General features: G+C 41.0%; 1 protein-coding gene across 2 annotated transcripts in view; it reads right to left on the bottom strand.

Annotated features, from left to right (window-relative positions):
- Positions 1-1,892: 1,892 nt before the first annotated feature.
- abcc3 (ATP-binding cassette, sub-family C (CFTR/MRP), member 3) overlaps positions 1,893-23,377 on the bottom strand; it is a 55,853-nt gene continuing 34,368 nt past the window's right edge. The window contains exons 9-31 of one of the 2 annotated variants that reach the window (XM_085283736.1): positions 21,946-22,123; positions 21,619-21,780; positions 20,854-20,946; positions 20,524-20,727; positions 19,350-19,496; positions 19,170-19,257; positions 19,026-19,092; positions 18,820-18,946; positions 17,374-17,550; positions 16,983-17,150; positions 14,957-15,140; positions 14,754-14,862; positions 14,349-14,505; positions 13,965-14,172; positions 13,180-13,490; positions 7,780-7,979; positions 6,443-6,569; positions 5,390-5,491; positions 4,719-4,865; positions 4,468-4,626; positions 3,511-3,677; positions 3,235-3,429; positions 1,893-2,703 (exon numbers count right to left, since the gene is read on the bottom strand). In XM_085283736.1, the coding sequence (XP_085139862.1) occupies positions 2,592-2,703; positions 3,235-3,429; positions 3,511-3,677; positions 4,468-4,626; positions 4,719-4,865; positions 5,390-5,491; positions 6,443-6,569; positions 7,780-7,979; positions 13,180-13,490; positions 13,965-14,172; positions 14,349-14,505; positions 14,754-14,862; positions 14,957-15,140; positions 16,983-17,150; positions 17,374-17,550; positions 18,820-18,946; positions 19,026-19,092; positions 19,170-19,257; positions 19,350-19,496; positions 20,524-20,727; positions 20,854-20,946; positions 21,619-21,780; positions 21,946-22,123 (3,589 nt within the window). In that variant the 3' untranslated portion in view covers positions 1,893-2,591. Of the gene's footprint in view, positions 2,704-3,234; positions 3,430-3,510; positions 3,678-4,467; positions 4,627-4,718; positions 4,866-5,389; positions 5,492-6,442; positions 6,570-7,779; positions 7,980-12,073; positions 12,388-13,179; positions 13,491-13,964; positions 14,173-14,348; positions 14,506-14,753; positions 14,863-14,956; positions 15,141-16,982; positions 17,151-17,373; positions 17,551-18,819; positions 18,947-19,025; positions 19,093-19,169; positions 19,258-19,349; positions 19,497-20,523; positions 20,728-20,853; positions 20,947-21,618; positions 21,781-21,945; positions 22,124-23,377 lie in introns of both variants that reach the window. The other variant, XM_085283735.1, reaches the window with a different exon arrangement.

The following is a 23,377-nucleotide window of genomic DNA, read 5'->3' as shown; positions in this document are numbered from 1 at the left end:
TTTTTAAACTAAGGCTTCTCCAGAGTCACATAACCAATTATAGAACTGATTTGCCTTCCAAAGCAGTAATCCCTGTGACCACTGAGACCCCATTTGGATTTTTAGGCCGCTGTGTAAGATATTCTGAAAGTCCCGTCTGCATCCCTTTTTATCAGGTCAATGCAACCTTTGCTTAAAGGTTAACTCTAACAAGTTTCACTTCATATAATTCATCCACACCTGTATTCCCGAGTTCCAAACGGATTGACCCTGGTGCTGGTAACTTTAAAAGAACTTTCTGGGTTTCTTTTATTATCTTTGCCAATAAATATCCCCACAAAAATGTGGAAGAAAAATTAGTTGCACACTTCAACCCATGTGAGTAGTATATAATTGGTACATTTGCATGTATGTGCACACAAAAAGTTCCCACTTACATACTACTCCTAAATTCTACAAATAAGGTCTTCGAAGAACTCTCATCTGGTAGAAAAACCCAAGAATTAAACCATCCTTTTTTTAAACCTATTAATATTTTGGGTTTTTTTTAAGGCTTTTCTGTTTGGTTGTTTAAAGGGGTGGGCTTTAACCCAACCCCTAACCCTAGACCAGGGGTGGGCAATTCTAGGCCTCAAGGTTTTAAATGTGTCCTTGATCCAACACAGCTCATTTAAACGGCTAAATTACCCCCTCAACATGTCTTGAAGTTCTCCAGAGGCCTGGTAATGAACTAATCATTTGATTCAGGTGGACACCGGCCCTCGACGGTCACCCTGAATCTGGTGGATGCTTTGAGATTAACTAGAATCAGACACTAAACAAAGACTCCTGCAGAAGCTGATATGATACATTTTCTTGCAATGGCGTTATCATTACTGATGATTTATTAAATCTTTATTACAAATGTCCCAAAAGATGATGGTAACCTTTCAGATACGCATTATGTTTTATTTTCTTCAGGTTTTTCTGTTGTTGTGGTGTTTCGGTCATGAAATGTTCTTCAGTGTTGTGAGTATGTGACGAGTTGCAACCAACAACAAGAACACTTGATATGAATGTGTAACATTTTAGACTTGGTAAGCAGGATTGGCTGGGCTTAAAATATGAGTAATTCTAAATATATTTTTCAGATAAACAAAAAACAAGTCAATCTTCCAACAAGCTGTTCAGTTTCACTATTGGGTTAGTGGAGGGACGTCAAACTCATCTCAGCCACATGCAGCCCACTTTGACCTTAAGTGGGTTGGACCAATTCATTCATTTCCATAGCGCCAGACGACAACTGCCGCCGCAACCAGTGAAGCTTCCCTTCCCAGAACTTTAGCTGCACAAATTAAGGGCCTCTATAATTCAGGTTTTTCTGCATCACAGAGAAGTTGCTGTAGAAAATGAAAGAAGTTCAGAAAGGCTCTTTGGACTTGTAAGAAATATATGGGTAAAACTGCAGATAGGGTTGTGGTGGCTCTTAAGAAAATATAGTTAATATAGTCCTCTGGGTTTTATGTTTGACACACCTGGGCTAGAATAACCAGTTTACAACAAACCTGTTATGTGCCCAAACTAACAACAGAGCACATTAATCTCTTAGCATCCACGAGGTCACAGCAACCCATCTAGGATAAAGGTTCCACACCCAAGTGGAAAAACGTAAAGGTTTTCATTTGAAAGGCAGCGTTTAAAAAAAAAAAAAAATCAGACATATGGCTAAAACAAAATAAACCCCAAGCAGCCTCTTTAACATAAAAAGCAAATATCTTGATTGTAAAATGTCTTGATTGTAAAATGTTAAAGTCATATCATATTTGACCCTTTGGCATGCAAATGACAATCCCATCTGGAACCATGACTTCAATAAGCAGAAACAAAAATCAGAAGGTTTTATACCCCAGCACCATTTAGAGACAGCACAACAATTTCGTTCTTCCTTTTTTATATATATAAAGGCATTTTCATATTACATATTTTGGTGGTACATAATTCAAGTTTTTATAGATTTGGTTCACAGAAGAATCACATAAGTAACTGAGCACACTTCCCTAGATAAGACAATTCTTTAAAAGTAGCTTAAATAATAGTGCAGTACAAAAATAAGTGGGTTCATCACAAAAATGTAGGGTTTTTCTCATGTGAAAGGTACAGTGGCACATTATTCTTCTTTGTAGAAAATATGACATTAAAAAGGTCCTCCTTTTTTTGTTGTCGTGTTGTTTGTTTTGCAGCAGAGAGCCGATTAGAAAACGATACATTCACTGGCTTTCTTTATCCCACTGGCAGAAGGCACTAGAGAGCAGACTTGGCTCAAATGACATTTGCACTTATGGCTTTTTTTACTTGCAGGACAATCAGAGCCAGAAACTTCCTACTGAAACATTTGTTTATGTCCTGATGTGTTTTTGACAGACGCTGCAACTACTTGCAAGTGCTAAATGACCCAAGTCTGTAGAGGAGCTCAGGATTCATTCAAAGAGAGCAATAAGGTTCCTGAAAATGATAACAAGTGCACACAGAAAGTATTCTTCAGTTCCACTGCCAGGTTTCAAACAGACTCAGACTGAAGTGAACTGAGCTGAATTCCAGACTCTGGTTTACAACATCGGGACAAAAAGGCAGTTCTACTGTGCCAGTCCTGCATCTTTAGCCATGCCGTAGAAGATTCCTCTCTTAGATATAAGGTTTGTAGGAGTATCAAACTCAGCTATCCGTCCCTTGTCCAACACCAGCACTCTGTAAGAAGAGAGGAAGAGAGTGTGATTCATTCACAAGACCTATACAGGTTTTAAATCAGTACATTCTTATTTTCTTTTACACACACATCACATTATCAAATTTACTCCTACTTTGCTTTTGGTAGAAAAGCATCAGTATTGTGTGTTACAGTTCTAAAAATCTCACTTACTTCAAAATAATGAGCAGCTATTTCTAAAATAGTTTTAAAGTGGCCCATTTCTGCCCCTGGGACCTGACTAGAGTAGCTTTGCATGATTCAAAATAATGAATAATAGATGTTTTAGCCACATTCTCTTTGAGGGCATCCTCCCTTTAAGCCAAGGATGATAAGAATGGCTCTCCCTTGCAAAAAAGAAGAGTTGAACAGCAGGTCGGCTACAACCACAGTTTTGTTCCTGAGATGACCATACTAAGGATATCCATCGTCTATGAGCGTTCACCATTGTAACAGTACATATAAATATATGACAGAAAAAAGGAAAAGCAGGTGGTGCATTTTCCCTTCAAAGTAATTGGTAAGGTACTAACCTTGTGTAATCCATTATTGTGTTGAGTCTGTGTGCAATGGTGAAGACGGTGCAGTCTTCAAACTGAGTCCTGATGGTGGATTGGATGAGGTCATCTGTCTCCAGGTCGATAGCAGCAGTAGCTTCATCCAGGATGAGGATCCTGGTCTTCCTCAAGAGGGCTCGAGCTAAACACACTAGCTGCCTCTGGCCCACACTGGAGACACCAAAATCCAGTAAGTGAAACAGCATTTACAGACAAGCCTTGCTCACCGTGCTTCTTTGTCTCTGAACGTACCTGAGGTTCTCTCCTCCCTCTGAACATTCGAGGTCCAGTTTTGCTGCCTGGTTACTGACAAACTTGTGGAGGTGAGAATGTTCCAGGGCTTTCCACACCTCTTCATCGCTGTACTTCTCAAAAGGGTCCAGGTTCATCCTCAGTGTCCCAGAGAACAGCACAGGCTCCTGAGGCAAACACAGAAACACAGGTGAGCAGGAATAAGCTACCACAACCCTGGCTGGAAAGGAAAACCGACAGATGGACATTCAGCTGGGCTCTCACTCTGATATTATTCGATGCTACAGAGTGGCAGGGTGAACTTGGGTGGGTGCAGGGTGGTGGTGGGTATCACTGGTAAGGTGCAAAGCACTAGCTTTAGTTTACAGCACACAGACAGATCAGCAACTAAATTAAGAATTAGCAGTCTCCAGAGCCTCAGTCAACATAACAACAATCTAAATAACCCCGTTTATGTGACTCAAGCTGTTTTCACATAATCTTTGAACAATTTTTACAATAACATTTTTACAATAACAGGCTCAGGGAGGGGCAGATGGCCTGGTTCTTCCTGTTAAAAGGGAGCTTTTCCTTCCCACTGTCGCCAAGTGGCTGCTCACAGGGGGCTGTTTGACTGGTGATTTCAGATGTTTCCCAACTAGAGATAGTGGAATATAGAGCTTGAGACAGCAGTAGCAGATATCACAGTTAATAATATTAACTGCGCTATGTCCGCATTGGCTTAAAAGTTTTGGTCCTTGAGTTATACCAGACCCTAATAAGTGTTAGAAGTAAATAGATGCTTTTTATACTGTAATTACTACTCTGAATCATTTAGTTTAGTTTTTTTCCTGTTGATGTATGAGATCTAAACTGTACATATTTCATTGGAAAATTAAGATTATTCGCACAAATACTGACATATAATCCTTTTCAAACATACAGGTGCTTCATTCAGGCAGAATTTGACAGTCGTACCTGTGGAATGATGGTGAGTTTAGACCGCAGGTCGTGCAGGCCTATCTCTGATATCTTCACGTTGTCGATGGTGATCTCGCCTCCCGCAGCTTCCAGCAATCTGAAGAGGCAGAGCGTCATCGAAGACTTGCCGGCCCCCGTACGACCTACGATACCGATCTGCGCAGAAACACACGGAGTTGTGTTGAACACCCCACTGAGCCATTATTCTGCACTGATAAATAAATCATCTCGGCATATCCTCCCCACACCTTCTCTCCTCCCTTGACTCTTAGCGTGATGTCCTTCAGAACGAGGTCCAGTCCCTCTCGGTACCGAACGCTGTAGTCGTTGAACTCCACATTCCCCTGCATGGGCCATTCAGGTGGGGGCTTCTTGTCCTCCACCTCCCAGGGGGCCTGTAAACACAAACACAGCTCTTCATGGTAGGAAAACTTTCTGAGCAACTCATTAGCCTATTTGGCTTGGACCAGAACCGATTTGTTTATCAGGCTAAGAAGTCAGAGAGCTGTACTTCTTTGCACAGCCACTCGGAGCTGCCAAATATTTATTTCACCTCTGGGATGCACCGGATGCTTCAAACAGAGGCTTTCAATAACAGCTACACCAACTAATGCACAGAAGGGGCACTTTCTGTGATGGCTACTGAAAAAGTACACTCTGTACAGTATAAGTGCCCTGTTTCTCTGCAACAGAGGGGCCCTTGTTGGCAGCAGGTAAGCTAACATTTCTGGAACTAGTTACAGTTTATAGGTCTTGTGTTGCAGAGTTGAGCAACAAGGCAGGTTTTTTTTTTTTTAACGTGGCTAAATTCCTACATTTTAACCGTAGCACAAAGCCAACACCACTTTAAAAGCAAACACATGAACAGTCCCATCTTCACAGAGTATTAGAAAGGTGCTTAAAGGGATTCATGACATACCTCTGTCTTGGTCTCAGAGTACTCCTTCACTCTCTCCACTGCTACTATGTTGTTCTCCAGTTCTGAAGTCATCCGCACCATCCAGTTCAAAGACATGGTCACCTATTGAAACAATGCCTTATGAAACACTCCAGAAATTTACAATAAGGGATGCTGTGTGTCCACTACAGCAAAGTAAGGCAAAGCAAAACAACTTCCAGAGCCTTGTAAATAAAAAATGACTTACATAAAAGACATTAAGACAAAATGAAAAGGAAAAAGTTTTAAATTGAGCAGAAAATAAGTAGGCCCTTCACATGAACGTGAAGCAGCTCAACTAGATACTAACGAGCTGAACTTACAATATGAAGACTTATTCACATATAACTTCATTCAATTAAAGCTGTATAATATTTGGTGAAGTTCAAGGGAAGCGTTAGCATGCAAGTAAAGTAAGGTTTATTAGCTAAAACTGAGCAAAAGGATAAATGATGTTACTAAACAACCCCATCCAATAAAATTGTGATACAGAGTAAAATGCAGATACATTCAGAAAGCAATGATCTGCTTTAAGTGAGAAAATGAAGCTCATTCTTAATTTGATGACAGCAACATATCTCAAAAATACAGAGACAGATCCATGTTTACCACTGTGCAACACCCCCCTCTTCTTTAAGCAACAGTCTGTAAACACTGAAATTTCTCAAGCACATTATAGATCAGAAGAGTAGTAACTGTGAGGCACAGATGATAAAATATTTAAAAGGATAAATGCTAGAAACTAAAATTTGAAATAAATTAAGATGCTTTGCTAAACAACAAACATGAGTTTTCATAAAGTTAAAAGTAACTGATAAAGTGATAAGAGGCAATACTGAGAACACTTATAGCGCTCTGTATTTCAAGCAAACAATAGGCTAAGAGGATAAAACACTGATTTGATCCATGGTAAAAATACCAGTGACTGCAGCTTTACTGAGAAAGCATTATAAATATAAAAAATGCTATAAAGTGACATTATTACTGGTTAAATGAGATATCTAGGTCATATTCTTGCAATAGCTGTAGTAGTACCTGTAGAGCATAGGACACCGACAGACCCACGAGGCCGGGACTAAGACTGTCCTTTCCTGTCACCGCAAACAGGCCAGCAAACAACACAATGCAGTTTCCAATGAACTCAATTCGCACTCCGAGCCACCTGTAAAACAGCAGATGCAGTTGACCTTAAGAACACCTGAGAAACTAAAACACGGGATAATTCAGCACCTCGTGTTACGACAATAATGACTTATACTCATTACTGGGATACAAGGGGCAGTGCCATTGATAGAGCCACAAGTTTTAGAAATATTATTTATTGTGGAGCAACACTATAGTAAGTACAGTATATTTTCTTATGTGTGTATAGACAGTGTGCGAATTCCTTTTGTGCTTTTCACTCTTTGCACTCAGACAGTGTTTCACATTAACGCCATCTTTCCAATAAGATGGACAGATGTTAGAAAATCTGCTTTTTTCTTAAAAAAGGATCAGGTGAGAATTTTGATATTGACCTTGACCTTTCTCACTATGTGTTAATAGACCTCTCTGCATTGAACAATACTTGTTATTAATCTCTGGTTCTCTTCCACAGCACGTATTTTATCCCGTCTTCCTTCTCTCACCCCAACAGATGGCCCCGCCCCTCCCTGAGCCTGGTTCTGCCGGAGGTTTCTTCCTGTTAAAAGGGAGTTTTTCCTTCCCACTGTCGCCTTGCTCAAGTGCTTGCTCAAGTGCTTGCTCATAGGGGGTCAAATGATAGTTGGGTTTTTCTCTGTATCTATTATTGTAGGGTCTACCTTACGATATAAAGCACCTTGAGGCGATTGTTGTTGATTTGGCGCTATATAAATAAAATTGAATTGAGTTGAATATTACCTATGCTACACCCAGTTAGCTTAGCTTATCATAAAAGCTGCACACAGGTGCAAACGATTTGCTAAGCTTTGTTAGAAGCCACCAAAATTTCACTGTGCAATTTGAGTTTAAACAGTCATTGTAGTTAACCATAATAAACCTACAGACACGAGCAGGATTGATTTTCTCATCTTGTCACTCAAACTTAAGGCTGAATAGAAGAGAAGAAGTCTTTGAGCATGAGTACTCCTTACCTTTCTATAGTTATAAACACTAGATATTCGCCATTTGTGCACACGAGACAATGAGATTTTTAAAAAACCCACCTTATAGAACTTTAGGGGCTCCATAAGTAACAGATTATGTGCAGCCACAATTTGAAACAAAATTCAAAGCAGAAAGAATCAGCCAAACAGAGACGCAGAATTTTTACATGCAGTGGCTGTGCACAGAGCGACACAAGAACTCAAGACTGGAACACAGCTGCTTCTCTGCTGGAGCAGGATACTTGCCTGTTTGACACTATACCAGGGTAGTAACTCTTTTGGTTCTCATCCACTTTGATATCACTCATCAGAACAAAGGCAGAGTGCCTGCCATATGCTCGGATTACACTACAGCCAGTGATGGTCTCAGAGAAATGGGAGTATATGGGAGAGCGGCTGACCGACTCCAGACGCTTTAGCTGCCGAGACGTGGCAACGTAAAATCTCTACAAGCATTGAGGGGGAGAAAAACAGACAATGTTAAAACACAACAAGGCTTTCCACGTGCTCAGATATGTTTAAATATGATGCAAATACAGGCTCACACGCATACACACGCACACCCACACAGAGTAATGAAGAAAGCCTATGTTAACAAAACAACTGCAGATATTTGACCCTGAGCTTTTAAGCATTTAAGCATATTAAACTAATACAAATAACAAGATTCACTGATAAAATCCGCAAAGCTGACAGAACAGGTGATTTTTATCTGCAGGTGTTTTGTTTTTCATTACACATATATCTGCATCCAGTATTTGGTAGTTTCTGAGCACAGTGAGATTAAAGACGAATATGGCAGAGAGACAAGCGATGCAAAGTGGATGCCATGACAAAGCTGCAGGAACAACATTTAGTGTTACTGTTAAGCTGATATTAGTTGTGTGAGTGTGCAGTTAGTATCACGTAGTGAGGACACAGAATATTCCCTTAAAGACAAACTGAGAGTTGGGTAAGCAAATCTTTGGGCAGTGACGCAACTTTTATCATTTTTGCCCTTTATGCCACATTTGAAATGAAAGATGCAATTTTATTTATTAAAAAAGAAATAAATCGTATAGACAGTTTTATATGTTCATGATGTGAAATATGACTTGATAATTAACCTACGTTATAGATATTTTTATTAGTTACACAGGAAAAGGTTAGAATATGAGACGTATATACCTCATGTGGTCATGGCACAACATGTGGCTAAATGAGCCCACTTTAATCAGGCTTCCCTTTGACTACAATGGACTGTAGGAAGATTAATGGCTTAATAAACATTTTAGTTCATTCTAAAAGAGTTAATGTGTACTTAATAAGATAAAAAAAAAAGACATCTGCAAACATCTGCGGAAAACAAAGATAATGGATGAATGATCACAGGATTCCTTCCATGATTTAAAAAAAAAAAAAAACGTAGATAACACTCTTTAGGATGTCCGTAAATCATTATCCACACCTATGGTAAATCGAGATGCCACAAGAGTAAATATAGAGGGTTCACCACAAGGTGCAAACCAGCGATCAGTCTCAACATTAAAAAGAATTGGGCACTGGTTTAAATCACAGGTTGAGTTGGAGCCAGGTGAATCTCTCCCCAACCGGTCGCGGCAGATGGCCCCGCCCCTCCCTGAGGTTTCTGGAGGTTTCTTCCTGTTAAAAGGGAGTTTTTCCTTCCCACTGTCGCCAAAGTGCTTGCTCATAGGGGGTCATATGATTGTTGGGTTTTTCTCTGAATGTATTATTGTAGGATCTAACCGTACACTATAAAGCGCCTTGACACGACTGTTGCTGCAATTTCTGTATGAATAAAATTGAATTGGATTGAATTGAATTGAATCATTGTCCTTGAAATGTCTCACGTTTTTGTTGCACTGGCAGAATCGCATGTTATTCTCCATCTACATGCTTCTGTTGGGTCAGATTACTCTGGAAATGTTAGTGTTAATTTCCAATCTTCTGTGGATAATATGCAGTTATATTTTCTGCCGACAGGCTGTGACGTAAACACAGTCTCACATTGCTGGGCTCACTCAGATTCAGCCAAGCATTGCAGTTTAACAGACAACTTTCTTCATCTACTACATCTTCTGTGGCATCAGAGAGCTTAAATTGTGAAAATTGTGTCACTTCCCAGTCACCTCCAGGCTAACTGTATTATCCTGAATCAGGGGTGGGCAATTCCAGGCCTCGAGGGCCAGTGTCCTGCAGGTTTAAGATGTGTCCTTGAGCCAACACAGCTGATTTAAATGGCTAAATGACCTCCTCAACATGTCCTGAACTTCTCCAGAGGCCTGGTAAGGAACTAATCATTTGATTCAGGTGTTTTGACCCAGGGTGACATCTAAAACCTGCAGGATCCTTGAGGCCTGGAGTTGCTCACCCCTGTCCTAAAGCCTTTCAAAATCCTATAAGAAAAACCTGTAGTGAGTTGGCACCTGACAAAAAGAGATTCATACTCATTCATATTCTAGTCACCTAGTTATTGAACAGCTGTTTGAGCCTTCAACTAAATGCCTGCACACTTAACTGAAAGCCAAAGGGCTGACACTGCACAATTTCATCCGATGAGTTAGATAAACCTGTGATATGCAATAGAAAGCCGAGATAACCCTGATACCAGAAAAGTAAAAAGGACACCATGTGTTAAAATTGTTAGTTTGCCCTTTAACTGCATATAGGCAACAAAGTGTTGCTTGAGCACTGAGACAACCACCTTTTCTATGAGTCTTTAAAACTGACGACGTAATCAGCAGAAATTTATTTTGTGAATGTTAGTGTTGATTTGTGAATGTTAGTGTTGATTATATCTCGTAGCATTTATTAAAACGTATATTAACACAGCAGTGCTGAACACTATAGAGAGAAACCACCAACACTAACCACTGCTGCTGACACCAACACCACTAAACAGATTAGAAAGGGCTGCTCTCACGGCAGAAATGTTTGCCCTGTCCTCGGTGAAGTTGCTCATCTTTTGTGCATGTGATTGTTTAAAAAACAGGATGTAAATAAAGAAATGTAGTTCATGCATGAGCTTTTTAATAAGTAATACGAGCTCCCAAACTAGAACCAAATTACACTGGATCCTTCAAGGCTGGGGCCAACACATCTATTGAAATAACCTGACAGCATTGTAGCCAAAATTATATTTTTTTGTGGTGTATATGGGACAACATATATGATGATACAGATATATCTGTATGAGGCCAACAATGACAGTTAATTTAAAGCGCAAAGGCCCAAATATGTTTTGCGAAATGAAAAATAAAATTCCTTAAAAACTGTTCTTTACTGCTTTATGAAACCTCGCAGAGGAACAGATAAGTTTCTTTTTGACACACTGAACGATGTTAAAAGCAGGAAAAACATGCACGGCTCTTTATCCACATCTGATTTTCAGTTAGTAATATTATTTCTGCCCTAAGAGAAGCCCTGCCTCCGTGGATCGACTGTAACGAGTGCTGGGCTGTATACCTTTATATCTGGTACACAGAGACGTTTCTCAAGGCTAACAGGTGTTTGTTTGGGCTACAAAGTTTAGAAGAATAACTTATAAATGTGATGCTTCACTCACAAGCTCGTATGCAGGAGCACTGACGTGAAAACTTTTTGTTATTCGACTTGCTAAAATGACGAAAAGTGGCATCATATCAATTCTTGAATCAGAACTGACAGGAATTTAGGAATTAAGCCCATTACACGATGAGTGTGTTGCAAAAAGTGACACGAAATTCTGAATTTTTCAGATATGAACTTGTAACATACACACACCGAACCGAACGAGTTCACTGAAAAAAATAACGTGGACGTGAAATGAGCTGGTCCTGATGTTTGTGAAGAAGAAAAGGAAGAAACTTGAGATTCTGGTTTTATCCGATTCTCGTGAGAAGGCAGCGGCGGGGAGAATTTCATGGTTTGATTCCAGAGTTGAAGCTTTCATACATATCTCAGCATGTCAGTGGGGCTATTTTACTATTGTTGGGACAGCATCTGACGACACAGAAATCATTTCACAGAGCTGACTGACTTAGAGACGTACAGCTGTGTCTCTCGCAAAGTACTATTATTTTACCACGTCTATATTCAGTACCAGTGCGCGCTTTGAGATACGAGTGCCAAATGCAGTGACGTGATTGGTCAGATGTGTTCATGCAGTAACTATAACAAGAACAACAACATGATCTACTGTGCAAATACTTGTGTGATAGATATTTCAGGTCATACTGCCCAGCACTAACTGCAATCCAATTCACATTTGTTGATTACAGCAAAAAACAGTTTAACTGACGTTTTGCTGCATTTTAAACCCATAAAACAACTGAAATAACTACGGCTCACACAGTCTTAAACTACAGACTGGCCACTGAGCGACTAAGGCCACAACAATTTATGACTACTGGACTAGACCAAACCACACAGCAACTAAATCTAGACGAGTAACGATCACTGCCTCAACCACATGCAGCTGTTTACTACCACACACACACTCAACAGCACTCGCAGACATGCATGTTATATTAATGAGTTAGCAGACTCTTTTCCTATTTACCTGAACCCACCAATAGAACACCATTAACGGGGCTATGACTATGAGGAACATTGGGGTGAGGGCACAGCATATGAGCAGCACATTCAGTGTGTACCAGAAAGTGCGCATCCATATGTCAATATTGTCTGGGATCTGGGAGTCTATAGCATCCACATCTTTGCTGAAGCGGTTTAGTAACCGCCCAGTAGGGGTGCTCTCGAAGAAGCCCTGCGGAGCTCGCAGGACCCCCTGAAGTAAGTTGCGGTGTGTGAGCTTGGCTGCCTGCAGCATACTGTAGGCCCGGCACAGCAGGCAGTTAATCAACAGCAGCACACCTGCGAGACAGGAGGGGAGGGGGTCAGGTGTGACAACACAATAACGCCTGCGTTAAATGGATGAGCAGCCTGTGAGACAGCAACTTTCAGTGTCAGTGCAGGTTTCCCAGAGTCAGTCCTCTACGCCACTTATACACCTCATAAGTGGCATTTTATCATCATATTCTTTCATTTATGCTTCCCTTTTGTGCACATGGTGCTTACTTTTAATATCTAATGGAAAACTACCAGATGTGGAAATTTTAAAAGACTAAATAATTAAAAATTTCATTAACTTCAACAGAGAAATGTGAGATACTGCTATCATTTCACCTAAGAAGGTGAGGTCACACTGGCCTTCGATAAAAATAAAGTTTATTTAGTTGTGTTAACAGTGCTTCACCACTAGAGGGGGGTATAGATCACTAAAAACTGACTGACGTGACTTTGATTTTGTTCACGATACAGTGATGGTGTGAATGTGTTTAGGAGCGTGATCTGTGAGGTGTGTGTGTGCATGTGCATCGCAGCAAGCTGCAGGCAGGACAGGAAGTGTTTTGGCTGTGGAGAAAGAGCAAAGTGAGTTTACAACTGAAAAGGAAAAAATGACAGCAGGAGGTGCTCATCATGGACAACATTGCAGGCTACGGAGGAAACAAGCCAAACCTGACGGTTACAAATTTTGCTGCGGCAAACATGCAAGCAGCATGCCACTTGAGGAAGAGGAAGAGCCCCACATTTTCAAGGAAAAGAAGAACTGAGAGGACACATTTGGCACGCGAGCCACACTGCCACCCGACCCCACCCAAGTACCTGGACAAAGACGTATATGACAGCCAGGGGTACTATGACAACAGCAAAAATGGGTGTGCTGGAAACAATAACTAATATAGTGGAGAGAGAAACGAAGAAGGTGCCCAGGAACATGAGCACAGTGGACGGCAGAGCCTCATCTATCACGTAGATGTCCTTGGAGAAGCGGTTGATGATGCGTCCTATAGGGGTGGTGTCAAAGAAAGACTGGGGCGTGTGGAATTTGTTGGTGAGCAGGTTAAAGTGCAGCTTCTTGGCTGCACCGATGTTCCCCATGGCTAATGTGAAGGAAGCAATCATGATCAGGATACCTGGGATTAGGTTAAACCACAGGAGCAGAAGAAAAATTGATTAGGGGGAGGAACGTTTCACTGTAGAACGAGAAAGCAGCTGTTATAAATAGACATGGGCAGCTTCTGTCCTGAATGTGAGGTAGTCAGGGGAGCAGTTCACCATGAAAGGAGCCGCAGTTAAAGAAAAAAAGGATGTCTCTTGTATACAAGAACAATGCTCAGTGTATTCCAATTAACGATGCTGTAATCAGATTAACTCTCCTTTGGCTCACAGCATCTCTCCAGAGTTTACTGTACAAAAGAGAAGCATTTCAACTGGCTGCAAAGCAAATCTGTTCCGATTATTTCAGTAAAACACAAAGAAAAAGCTGTGAGGGTGGAAGTGGAAGTATAAAGTAGGCATTCAGGTTCAACAATCCGACATGGCAGCTGTTTGCATTTCCGCATTAAATACATGCATTTAAATAAACATTCAGCATCAGCGTGTCTTACCTTGTGCAAACCCCAGTGCCGCGTACACCCCCACCCTCATCTGAACATTTTCCGCGGTGCTATTCGTCACGGCGTCATTGGTCCACTCGCTGAGCCAGATGTTTGTTCCGATGGAGGCAGCGCTCTGACAGCCGTACAGGAAGCAGATGACCACTGACAGCAGTGGTCCGACTGCCTTGACGTACTCCAGGTACACCTTTCCTTTCACCTGGGATCAAAACAAAAGATAATTCAGGGGTCGATGTGGTCCAACCAGTGAATACCAGGTTGCTATGTTGCAGTGAACGCTGAGCAGTCGTGGGTCGGAAGATCAAAGGTGGAGAACTTTAAAATGAGCAGTTATATATTTGCAGGTTAAAAAGAATTGAAATATGATGCACCGACCTGGCCAGTTTCTGCCGTTTCTGCCTGGATGAGTTTCTCCATCTCGCGCGGTTTCTTCTTGTCTTGCGACTCTGAATGTTTTCGCTGGCTGCAGCCATGTCTCCTTACTGAACGGGACCTGGGGTTCTCTCCGTCTGAGGACATAATGCTCATCTGCCTGTAAAAAGGGGCACAGGGCAATGAGCTCACGCTACTGAACAGGGTCAGGATAACTGGTGGCGATAATGCATTTATTCAACTGCTATTTTGTGCAAAAAGACTCCATATTTTTCAATTTGCTTAATGTTTTAAAAAGCTCATATAATTCTTGAGAAATTCCTGATAAAAAAAAAGACAAAGTTTGGAGTTTATGCAACAACCGTTTTATCTCATCCAAGTTTAAATATCCAGTTTTTTTCAATTTACCTTATAAAACTTCTTTTTGCTTCATTGATCATTGGTTCACTGTCCACCATGTCTGTGTGGTTGCTAAGGGCGTCATCGGGGAACAATTCGTCATCTTCAATGATCTCATCTGTGAGAGCAGAACACCAGCATGAGATACTATTGAACCATCAATCCGTTCTGCACCAACATGAGGTGATATGTAAGGGGAGGAAATGCTGTACCGCTGGCCTCATCCTCCTCCATAATATCCTCCAGGGCATAATTTCTGAGGAACTCGGCGAATGCTCCATTCTGCTTGAGGAGATCCTGATAGGAGCCCATCTCTGACACCCGGCCATCCACCATCACCATTATATTATCCACCTGAGGCAGGAAGCTGATGCCATGTGTCACCAGGATGCGTGTCTGGAGTCAAACACAAGAAACTTCTGTCATGCAATAAACCAGTATGACAATTACCATTTGCATGAACAAGACCAATTAAACTGCCGAAAATGAAAATATTAGACTTAGTGATTTAATTATTGAGGAAGATCATCCTTTAGCCCAAGGCTATAATCTGGCATATTTACATTTGTTATGTTCATTAATATGTATTGTCCCTCTTTCTAAATAAAACTAAAATGAAATTAAAATTAATATTGTCCATCTGGGAGGGGGAAAAAAGCACGCGATCCCAAGCGCTTATTTTCTGCGTACAGCCTTGTGCAACAATCCCTCGAAAACCACATTTGCAGGAACCGCCGATCTGTCCTGCACATTAGGTTAGAGGAGCTTTAGAGCAAGCTGGATTCCAGATATTCACTTTCATGGTATTTCTATTATTACAAGGTCAGGACTTTGACTTGGCTGTTCCAAAACATTCGATTTCTTTTGTATTTGACCGTTCTGATGAAGAATGACTTGCAAGTTATGTTTGTTTTGTTATGTTGTGTATGTTTTGCTGCATGACTCAGGTTTTCTTGAGATTTGGTTGTTGGGAAAAAAAACATCCTGAATTTGCTGAATCTGGGTGATGGGAAGCAGGTGAGCCAAAAATAAACTTCTCTCAACTTCTAGCAATTTAATCCTAGAAAGCACTGAGGTGACAAAGCCATGTGTGACGATTGAATCTCAGAAGATTATCACAACAACTCATCTTCTGGGAAACTCAGAGATATGTGTGCATGCACTCATAATTTCCTTTCAACTCTCCTTTTCATACATCCCTGTTTCTTAAATAAATACAGGACGCACACTCACACCTGACAGGAAACACCTGCATTTAATTTCACCAAAAGGCAGAGGTCTCCACACCCTTCCCCTCATTTTTTTAAAAAAAATATTGAACCGCTGTGTACTTTTTAGGTTCTTGTTCCTACTTTTAAAAGCTACAGCCATTACAATTTAGCTGAATGCACTTTTGGTTCATAGTTCTCTTTAAAGTAACAAAAGAGAGAAGGAAAAAAAAACAACCCAAAAAAACCTAATGAACCGGCAGAGAACAGTGAGTAGCATCTTACTAATGAGGGAGAAAAAGATACAACTGTACATACTATATTAAATACTGCATTGTACAGTATATAAATAAAGAAAACCTGAAGGCCAGCTGTTAGTCAGGTTCAGTAACTTCTGAATATGACTACTTCCAGCAGAACGCTGCCACACAAAGTTACTCTTTTTACAAACTGGTGTCATAAATATGAAAAATCAGCAGATTGGAAAGTGATCAAACCTCATAAAACTTCCTGTCCAGTAGAAAGATAAGACACAACTTCCTCTTCTGATAAAATTACAGCTCTGCGAGGCTGTCCGTTTCACACTGAACTGCAGAAGTTTATAATGGTAGTCTAAAGCACTTGGGTGGTCAGGAAGAGTAGGAAAGTACTACATAAATACAAGTACATGAAACTGTTCAGACTCTAACGGTCGCATTCCGGCACAGAGCCAGACAACCACCTGATGTCCACCAACAGAAGGCCGGTGGATCGATGCCCAGCTCCTCCAGGCCATGTGTTGGAAGTATCGGCGTGTAAGTTACTGAACGGAGTGTGAGTGTATGCAAATATTAGATAAAACGCTGTGTGTGACTGGGTGAATGACACTTAGTAGTAGTAGACTTCAGCAGTAAAACTGAGCTGAAAGTAGCAGTTCATTTACAACATAATAGGACAAAGATTCATGTCATATTTACTGGTTGTGTTGTTTACAGAGAACCTTTACATCATCAACTAACCAGGACAGAAGTTGAGTTTAGAGTCTCCTCACCTTGCCCTTCAGAGCCCCTTCTGGGCCGATCAGGTTGTCAAAGATGTGTTTGGACACGTGGGCGTCCACCGCGGACAGCGGATCATCCAACAGATAGACATCAGCATCACTGTACAGAGCTCGAGCCAGGCTCACCCTCTGTCTCTGACCACCAGACAGATTGATGCCCTGCAGGACAAAAACCAAATAAAAAGGCCGAGGCTGAATTTATATCAGAGTTCCTCGAATCAGAAGCCTGATTACATTAGCAACGAGTATCCAATAAATTCAGGAGAGATCTTTGATGAAAGTCATCAACAAGTGCTGAGAGAAAATTGGAAATAAAACAGATGCAGAAAGAGATTAAAAATTAAAATCAAGGAGACTAAACTCGCTCCCTGTGCTTCTGTACCTTCTCTCCTATCTCAGTCATGTCTCCTCCAGGCAGCACCTGCAAGTCTGGGGTTAAGGCGCACGCTTCCAGGACAGAATTGTATTTCTGCTCATTGTACGGGTTCCCGAACAGGATGTTGTCCCGCAGGGTGGCGTTCTGTATCCAGGCCTGCTGAGGTACATAAGCCACTGACCCCTGAGGATAGAGACAGACAACCAGGTTCTTCTCACTTCCTCAAATAGGAAACCTTTTATTATCAGAATAAACCATGCCACATTTTCTAGAAATGATTCCCACTGCAATAGGACTGATGTGCCCTTTTTAAATGTAACGTTAAGCAAAATAATATACACATATATTCTACTCAAGACTAAGCTTTACAGTACTAAGTTATAACTTCCTTTTTGTCTAACTGGATTTTATATTTTATTACTTATTACTTCCAGAATTGAGCCTAAGTTAAGCTAAGCTAAGAGACTGCTAGCTCTCCTCATTTTTTTCCCAAAATGTCAAACTCTTATGAACGCTGTCTGCAATATTTTAAAGAATGAATGTACCCATATATTAAATACATGTTTATGTTAATAATGGTCTTAAATGTATTATGTAGACTGTTTTTAATTAACAAAAATGTTTAAAAGATGAGAAATTGAAGCCAAGTCCCATAAACCTGCATCATTTTCAAAGAAAAGCACGGGGCAACCTTATGGAGAAACCTTTAGGGAGCGGCCCTCAGCTCATTTGCTTTGTAATCTTGGTAAAAAGGTCCCTGAAGACTTTATGGGCTGCAGTATATTCTGTGTCCTTTATCTAAAACAGAGCAACTTGTCAGAGCCACTCCTCGTGCTTGACGTCTGGTTTTAAAGCAGCTGCATAGTGTCGTCACGGTGACCGTCCATTTTCCCACCATTACTGTTACTGAACCACAAAGATCAAAGAGCGTCATTAATTTTAGGCACAATGGCTACAGTCGTTTTTTTCATTCTTCAGTATCTGTGTTGATGTTTACCTGCAACATTTCAGACATAAACTGGAGGTTTATGCAAATATCAACATTCAATAAAATGAAAAACATTTGTAGAAGTTCAGATATTAATGTTCATTCTGCCAGCGATATTCGGGAAATTGAAAATGCTTGTTTTGTCTGTTTTGTTTTGTTTATTTGTCACTTGGCAGTAGTAAATAAACGCATCTTTTCAGAGGACAAATATCTAAAAACGAGTTTATTGAGTTTATCAGAGTTTTTTAGTAAGTAAGTTGCGTCAAAAGGAGCAAAAAAATTTGATGACAACTATTTGATCATTAAACACGAGCCGTTTCATTTTACATCTGGCCAACTGATCCAGCTTTCACACGAAAATATCAAATGGCGAAACTTTACAGGAAGGAAAACTGCAATAACTGGGTCAAAACCACCTGCTGCTTCCCGGTATGTTATTCAAAAAACACTAGGGGAATTCCTACCCGAACAGAAACCTCTCCCTCCACTTTGTCCATGTCACCCAGTAATGCTGAGATCAGGGAAGACTTCCCACAGCCAACATGGCCCACCACAGCCAGCAGGGAGCCCTGGGGCACCATCACGTTAATACTGCAAGCACACAATCAAATATTTTACTAAAACAAATACGGTGAATATAAAAATACGATGTGTGGCTTTCGTAGCATACTTGTGTAGAACAGGAGCGTCGTCTTTGCCCCACGTGAATTTCCCATTGACAACCGTGACTGCAAACTCTGTTGAGCAACAAATGTAATCTAAATGACTAGACAAAGCAAAGTTTTGACAAGTTAATCCAAGTGTTTAATTTCACCTGTGACTGTGTTGCTCCTGTTTACGGAATCTGGATCCAGCTCATCATGACTCAGGAAATTTTGGACTCGCTTCAATGAGACGCTCGCCTGAGATGTAGAATAAACAGATGCATGCAATGAATTCTGCTAAAGAAAACCCGAAACACGAACACAGCGCAGGACGTGAAAAAGGTTCCCACCTGTACCAGGCTGCTGATGACTTGGGGAAGCATGTTGAGGGGAAACCTAAGGATGTTAAAAAGTGAGATCGACACGAAGGCCGTCTCCGCATCCAGGATGTTTTTTTCATCCACAGTTACATACACGGCAAATGTTGTCAAGGCAACCTGGAAACACATGGGAAAAGCAGACCACTCAGACATCAAGGTTCATCGGTTTAATGCAGAGAGGAGGCAGAGCCGTGATGCCAGACAGTCAGTGACTCAGCAAGGATCTAAATATCAACAGCACCTTTAAGGCTGAAGTGCTCATTTACCCAACTAATAAAACATGCGTCCACAAAATGTGACCTAAAGAAGATAACAATTGCAGGCATGAGCACATGTGAAAAGAAACGCTGCTCACACACCATATGAAGACTTTTCTCCTTTCTTCTTTGCACAGAAACTTGACCTCAGGGTAAGGCCATGTGTATATATACACGTGCTTCAGTTCAGTTTCCTGTGGTTTTGTTAGTCCGCTGCAGAAAGACGCCTGCTGAGTGGTGAAAGTCGAAGCACTAGAAGCACTCTGGTTCTTCCAATATTGTCTCAAAAATCACACTTTTCTTAATATTTTAGCCTTTCGCAATTGGGACACAAACTTTCTGTGGTGGCTCCAAGTGCACCAGAATACTTAGTCACTGTAGGTTTATCCAGAGCTTTTCAGACTGCTTAACAAACTTTGATGGGAGATGTTTAGACTCATCATAAATCATTCGAGTAAATTATGTGTATGTAAATTAAACTGTAAATGCTAAACAAACAAATGGGGTTAGTGTGATCGTATCTGCAAATAATCTTAATCCAAATATTTTCATATCAAGGCCTAAAACCCCCTAACGAGGAGCTTCCTAATAATAATGCCAACATGTGACATTCTTATACAAGTTGGAAATGAAAGTCATGTTAATGTAAAGCAGCTTCCAACCAGTAAAGTTATTAAAATATGACTTTAAAAACTGACCTAGAAACTGACAAAGCTCTTTGTCAAGGCTTTTATTAACAAACCATAACAGACAAAAAGCTGTGCTGAAACCTGTAGTGGTGTCATAATAATAAACTGTCAAATTTGAACAAGTTTTCATCCTGTTTAGATTTACTGTGTAGTCAACTTTACTTCATGAGTTTCTTGAGTTTTTTGGGGGAAGCCTACCAGGAAAGGCGCACTGGTCCAGGCCATGGTGGACAGTGCTCCGAGGTAGGCCGTCTTGCGTAGCACGATAAGCTCCTTTTGCCGAATGGCCAGAACCTTTTCTTTGAAGGAGCTCTCCCACGCGTACAGCTTGAGGACTTTGATGCCGTTCAGGATCTCGTTCATCAGCTTGATACGAGCATCTTTGTGCTGCATCTGCTCCACCTGACGATGATGGTGAGACCAGCTGTTTTTACTTGTGAATTTTGATACTTAAAACACAAAGGGGACTTATTTTTAAGCAAATCAATTGTGTGAATGTCTCATTCTGTTTGTTTTACACTGAAATACCTGATAGGCTCGAGTCTTCATAGCGATAAATGCATTAAAAGGGATCAGCATGATCATAACAGCCACCCCAGCAAGCACAGATGGACCGAGGATCTGTAAAATAAACAAGAGTCAGCAAATGATTAAATTTATGATACAAAATAAAGAAGAACTCTCCTGTGTGTAAATAAAAACGTGGCAGGTCCTGGATAACCACTACCTCCCACGGTCTGGTGAGGAAACTGTAGACTGACTGGATAAAGAACTTGATCCAGTGTGGCTCAGCTTGCCACAGCTCTGACCACGAGACCTTCCAGTCCATTCCCTTCTCCCACTGAGCCCACACCCCTTGCTGTCACAGTCTGTCTCTAGCTGTGCAGGTTTCCTCCACCCCTGTTCAGATTCCTTCCTAAACCAACTGGGTTCTTTCTTCTTCCCAGGTTTTGTTGCATCATGGTATTGGCATGCTGTTGCCAACACCAAAGTCTGCCGCAGCGGCTCTTCTGCCTGGTCAGCTCCTCCTGAGCCCTTCACTTCCTACCTGTCCTCACCTTTGTGGTGGTTGAGGAGGCTCTCTTACCAAACAAACCACAAATTTTTCTGACAGGCTGCTGAATGGAAGTCATAGCTTGGAAGATGACGAAGATGATCTCAGTGACCGACAATGGTCAGACAGCTTCCGAATTACAGTAAATTTTAGCTGTTATTCTCATGAGTGCATTAAATAAAGTCCCCTTGGCATAAGGAGAAGACTCAGTGTAACAGAAATACAATCTGTGCATGTACCTGCCAGAGGAAATATAGTGCCAGCATAATCTGAAGAGGGGCAGACCACAGCATGTTAAGGAAGGTGGTCAGATCCATGAACCTCTGCGCATCCACAGACATCAGGTTGACTATCTCTCCCACAGTAGATGAACGCTTGGCTGCATTAGTTATCACTAGTGCCTGTAAAAAAAAAAAAAACAAGCAAAACAGAAGATCAGGGAACAAAACCCTTAACACCACAAGAATATTTTCTATGAAGCAATTGATTTCTCCCTTCTAAATTTAAATATGAATGTAATTTGTTTGCAGAACAAAAAAAATCTAATGGGATCGTTTCCTGCATACCTTCCTGTAGATAGCTCCGATGACAGCAGTGCGCACATTCATGCCAGTGACAAAACAGTACTGAAATTGATGGTGGAGTATGAGGGTTTGCAGCAGGGCCGTGAAGAACATAAGGCAGGCCAGCGTGTACCCCCACCAATTAGGAACATCTTTTTCTTTAATGAACAAGATCAGCATCCTGGAAAGATAAAGAAGAGGAATAATTTGATTAAAGCACATGAAGCTGAAATAACCAAAAGTGTAAACTCCTGTGTAAGCCCTCCATCCTCCATCCATGCAGACACACACTGCAAAATGTTAGTGTCATTTAGCGCACTATGATCCAGGTATCCTACAGTTTGGACTGTACAGACATCTGTTCTTTAACTATGGCCTTAAAATACTGGGGAGAACTGCTGACCTTCAACACCTGAAAAAAAAGATTAAAAAAAAAAAAAGTCTGGCATTCACAAAAGAGTGTTACTATTAGCAGAGACCTTAGCGGCTTTGTTGACTCATGGTGTGAGTGTGTCAACACACCACTGTTTCCCAGGCCTCTAATTTCTTCTGTGCTCGCCTGTTGAAATCAGACCAAATCAAACATGTTCTTTAATCAGCCGTCCTCTGACACCGTTACGAGGACACAGAAGTCACGAGGCTCACGAGACTTGGAATGTCCTCCGACAATCACCTGAAGCTCCTTTGTTCAAACTGTGCTCATGCTTTTGCCCTCAAGGCGAGTCGCGTTCCCCGAAATCTCAGCTAAACCAAAACTCTAGTCTGTTTTAACTTTTCGTGCATTTTACTTCATTAGTCTTGCAAAGTTTTTAAAGCTACAGACTTATTTGTATCTTTTTGAGTTAGCGACTCAGGACACACGTTATTTAGCTTAGCATGTCACCTTTAAAGCTTTACATACTATATATCAGAAACTCACTTATTCCTGACACTCCCTAACTTCCCTAATGTCGCATTCCAGAAGGACTGCTATTTCGTGCTATAGGGACAAATAACAGAACCTGTTTAACCTGAGATAGATACACTTAATCTGCAGATTATCTGCTCTTTCCATGGGTGATTACAGTATGTAAAGGCAGCTTAAAGGCCAGAGCTAGAATGACAGGTACATTCTGTTGTAACAGTAGATTTTTCATAGTATAGCATAGTATATAAACCAGTAAAGGGCTCAATGGCATGTCAAAGCTGAACATGAGGGACAAAATAGTTGTCTTTAATGTTTAAGTGTGTGGCAACTGCTTCTTCTGGTTAAGGGTTTTGTTATTACTGTGGTTATACTCTTAGAAACCACTTTTACAAGTTTGATTATAAATACAGTGCATCTGAAGAGCGCTCTTTACTTGCTCCACAGTTTGTCCAGTTACAGCCTTCTTCCAAAATGAGCTAAATTCATTACCACAAAATTATGTACACAATACCCCATGATGAAGGTTCC

The sequence above is a fragment of the Mchenga conophoros genome, linkage group LG8, assembly GCF_057382185.1.
Source record: "Mchenga conophoros isolate Kocher_MC1m ecotype Shallow Benthic linkage group LG8, M_conophoros_male_GT1.1, whole genome shotgun sequence".
NCBI lineage: Eukaryota > Metazoa > Chordata > Actinopteri > Cichliformes > Cichlidae > Mchenga > Mchenga conophoros.
The sequence above is the reverse complement of the archived record's forward strand: the minus strand, read 5'-3'. Positions and strand labels throughout refer to the sequence as shown.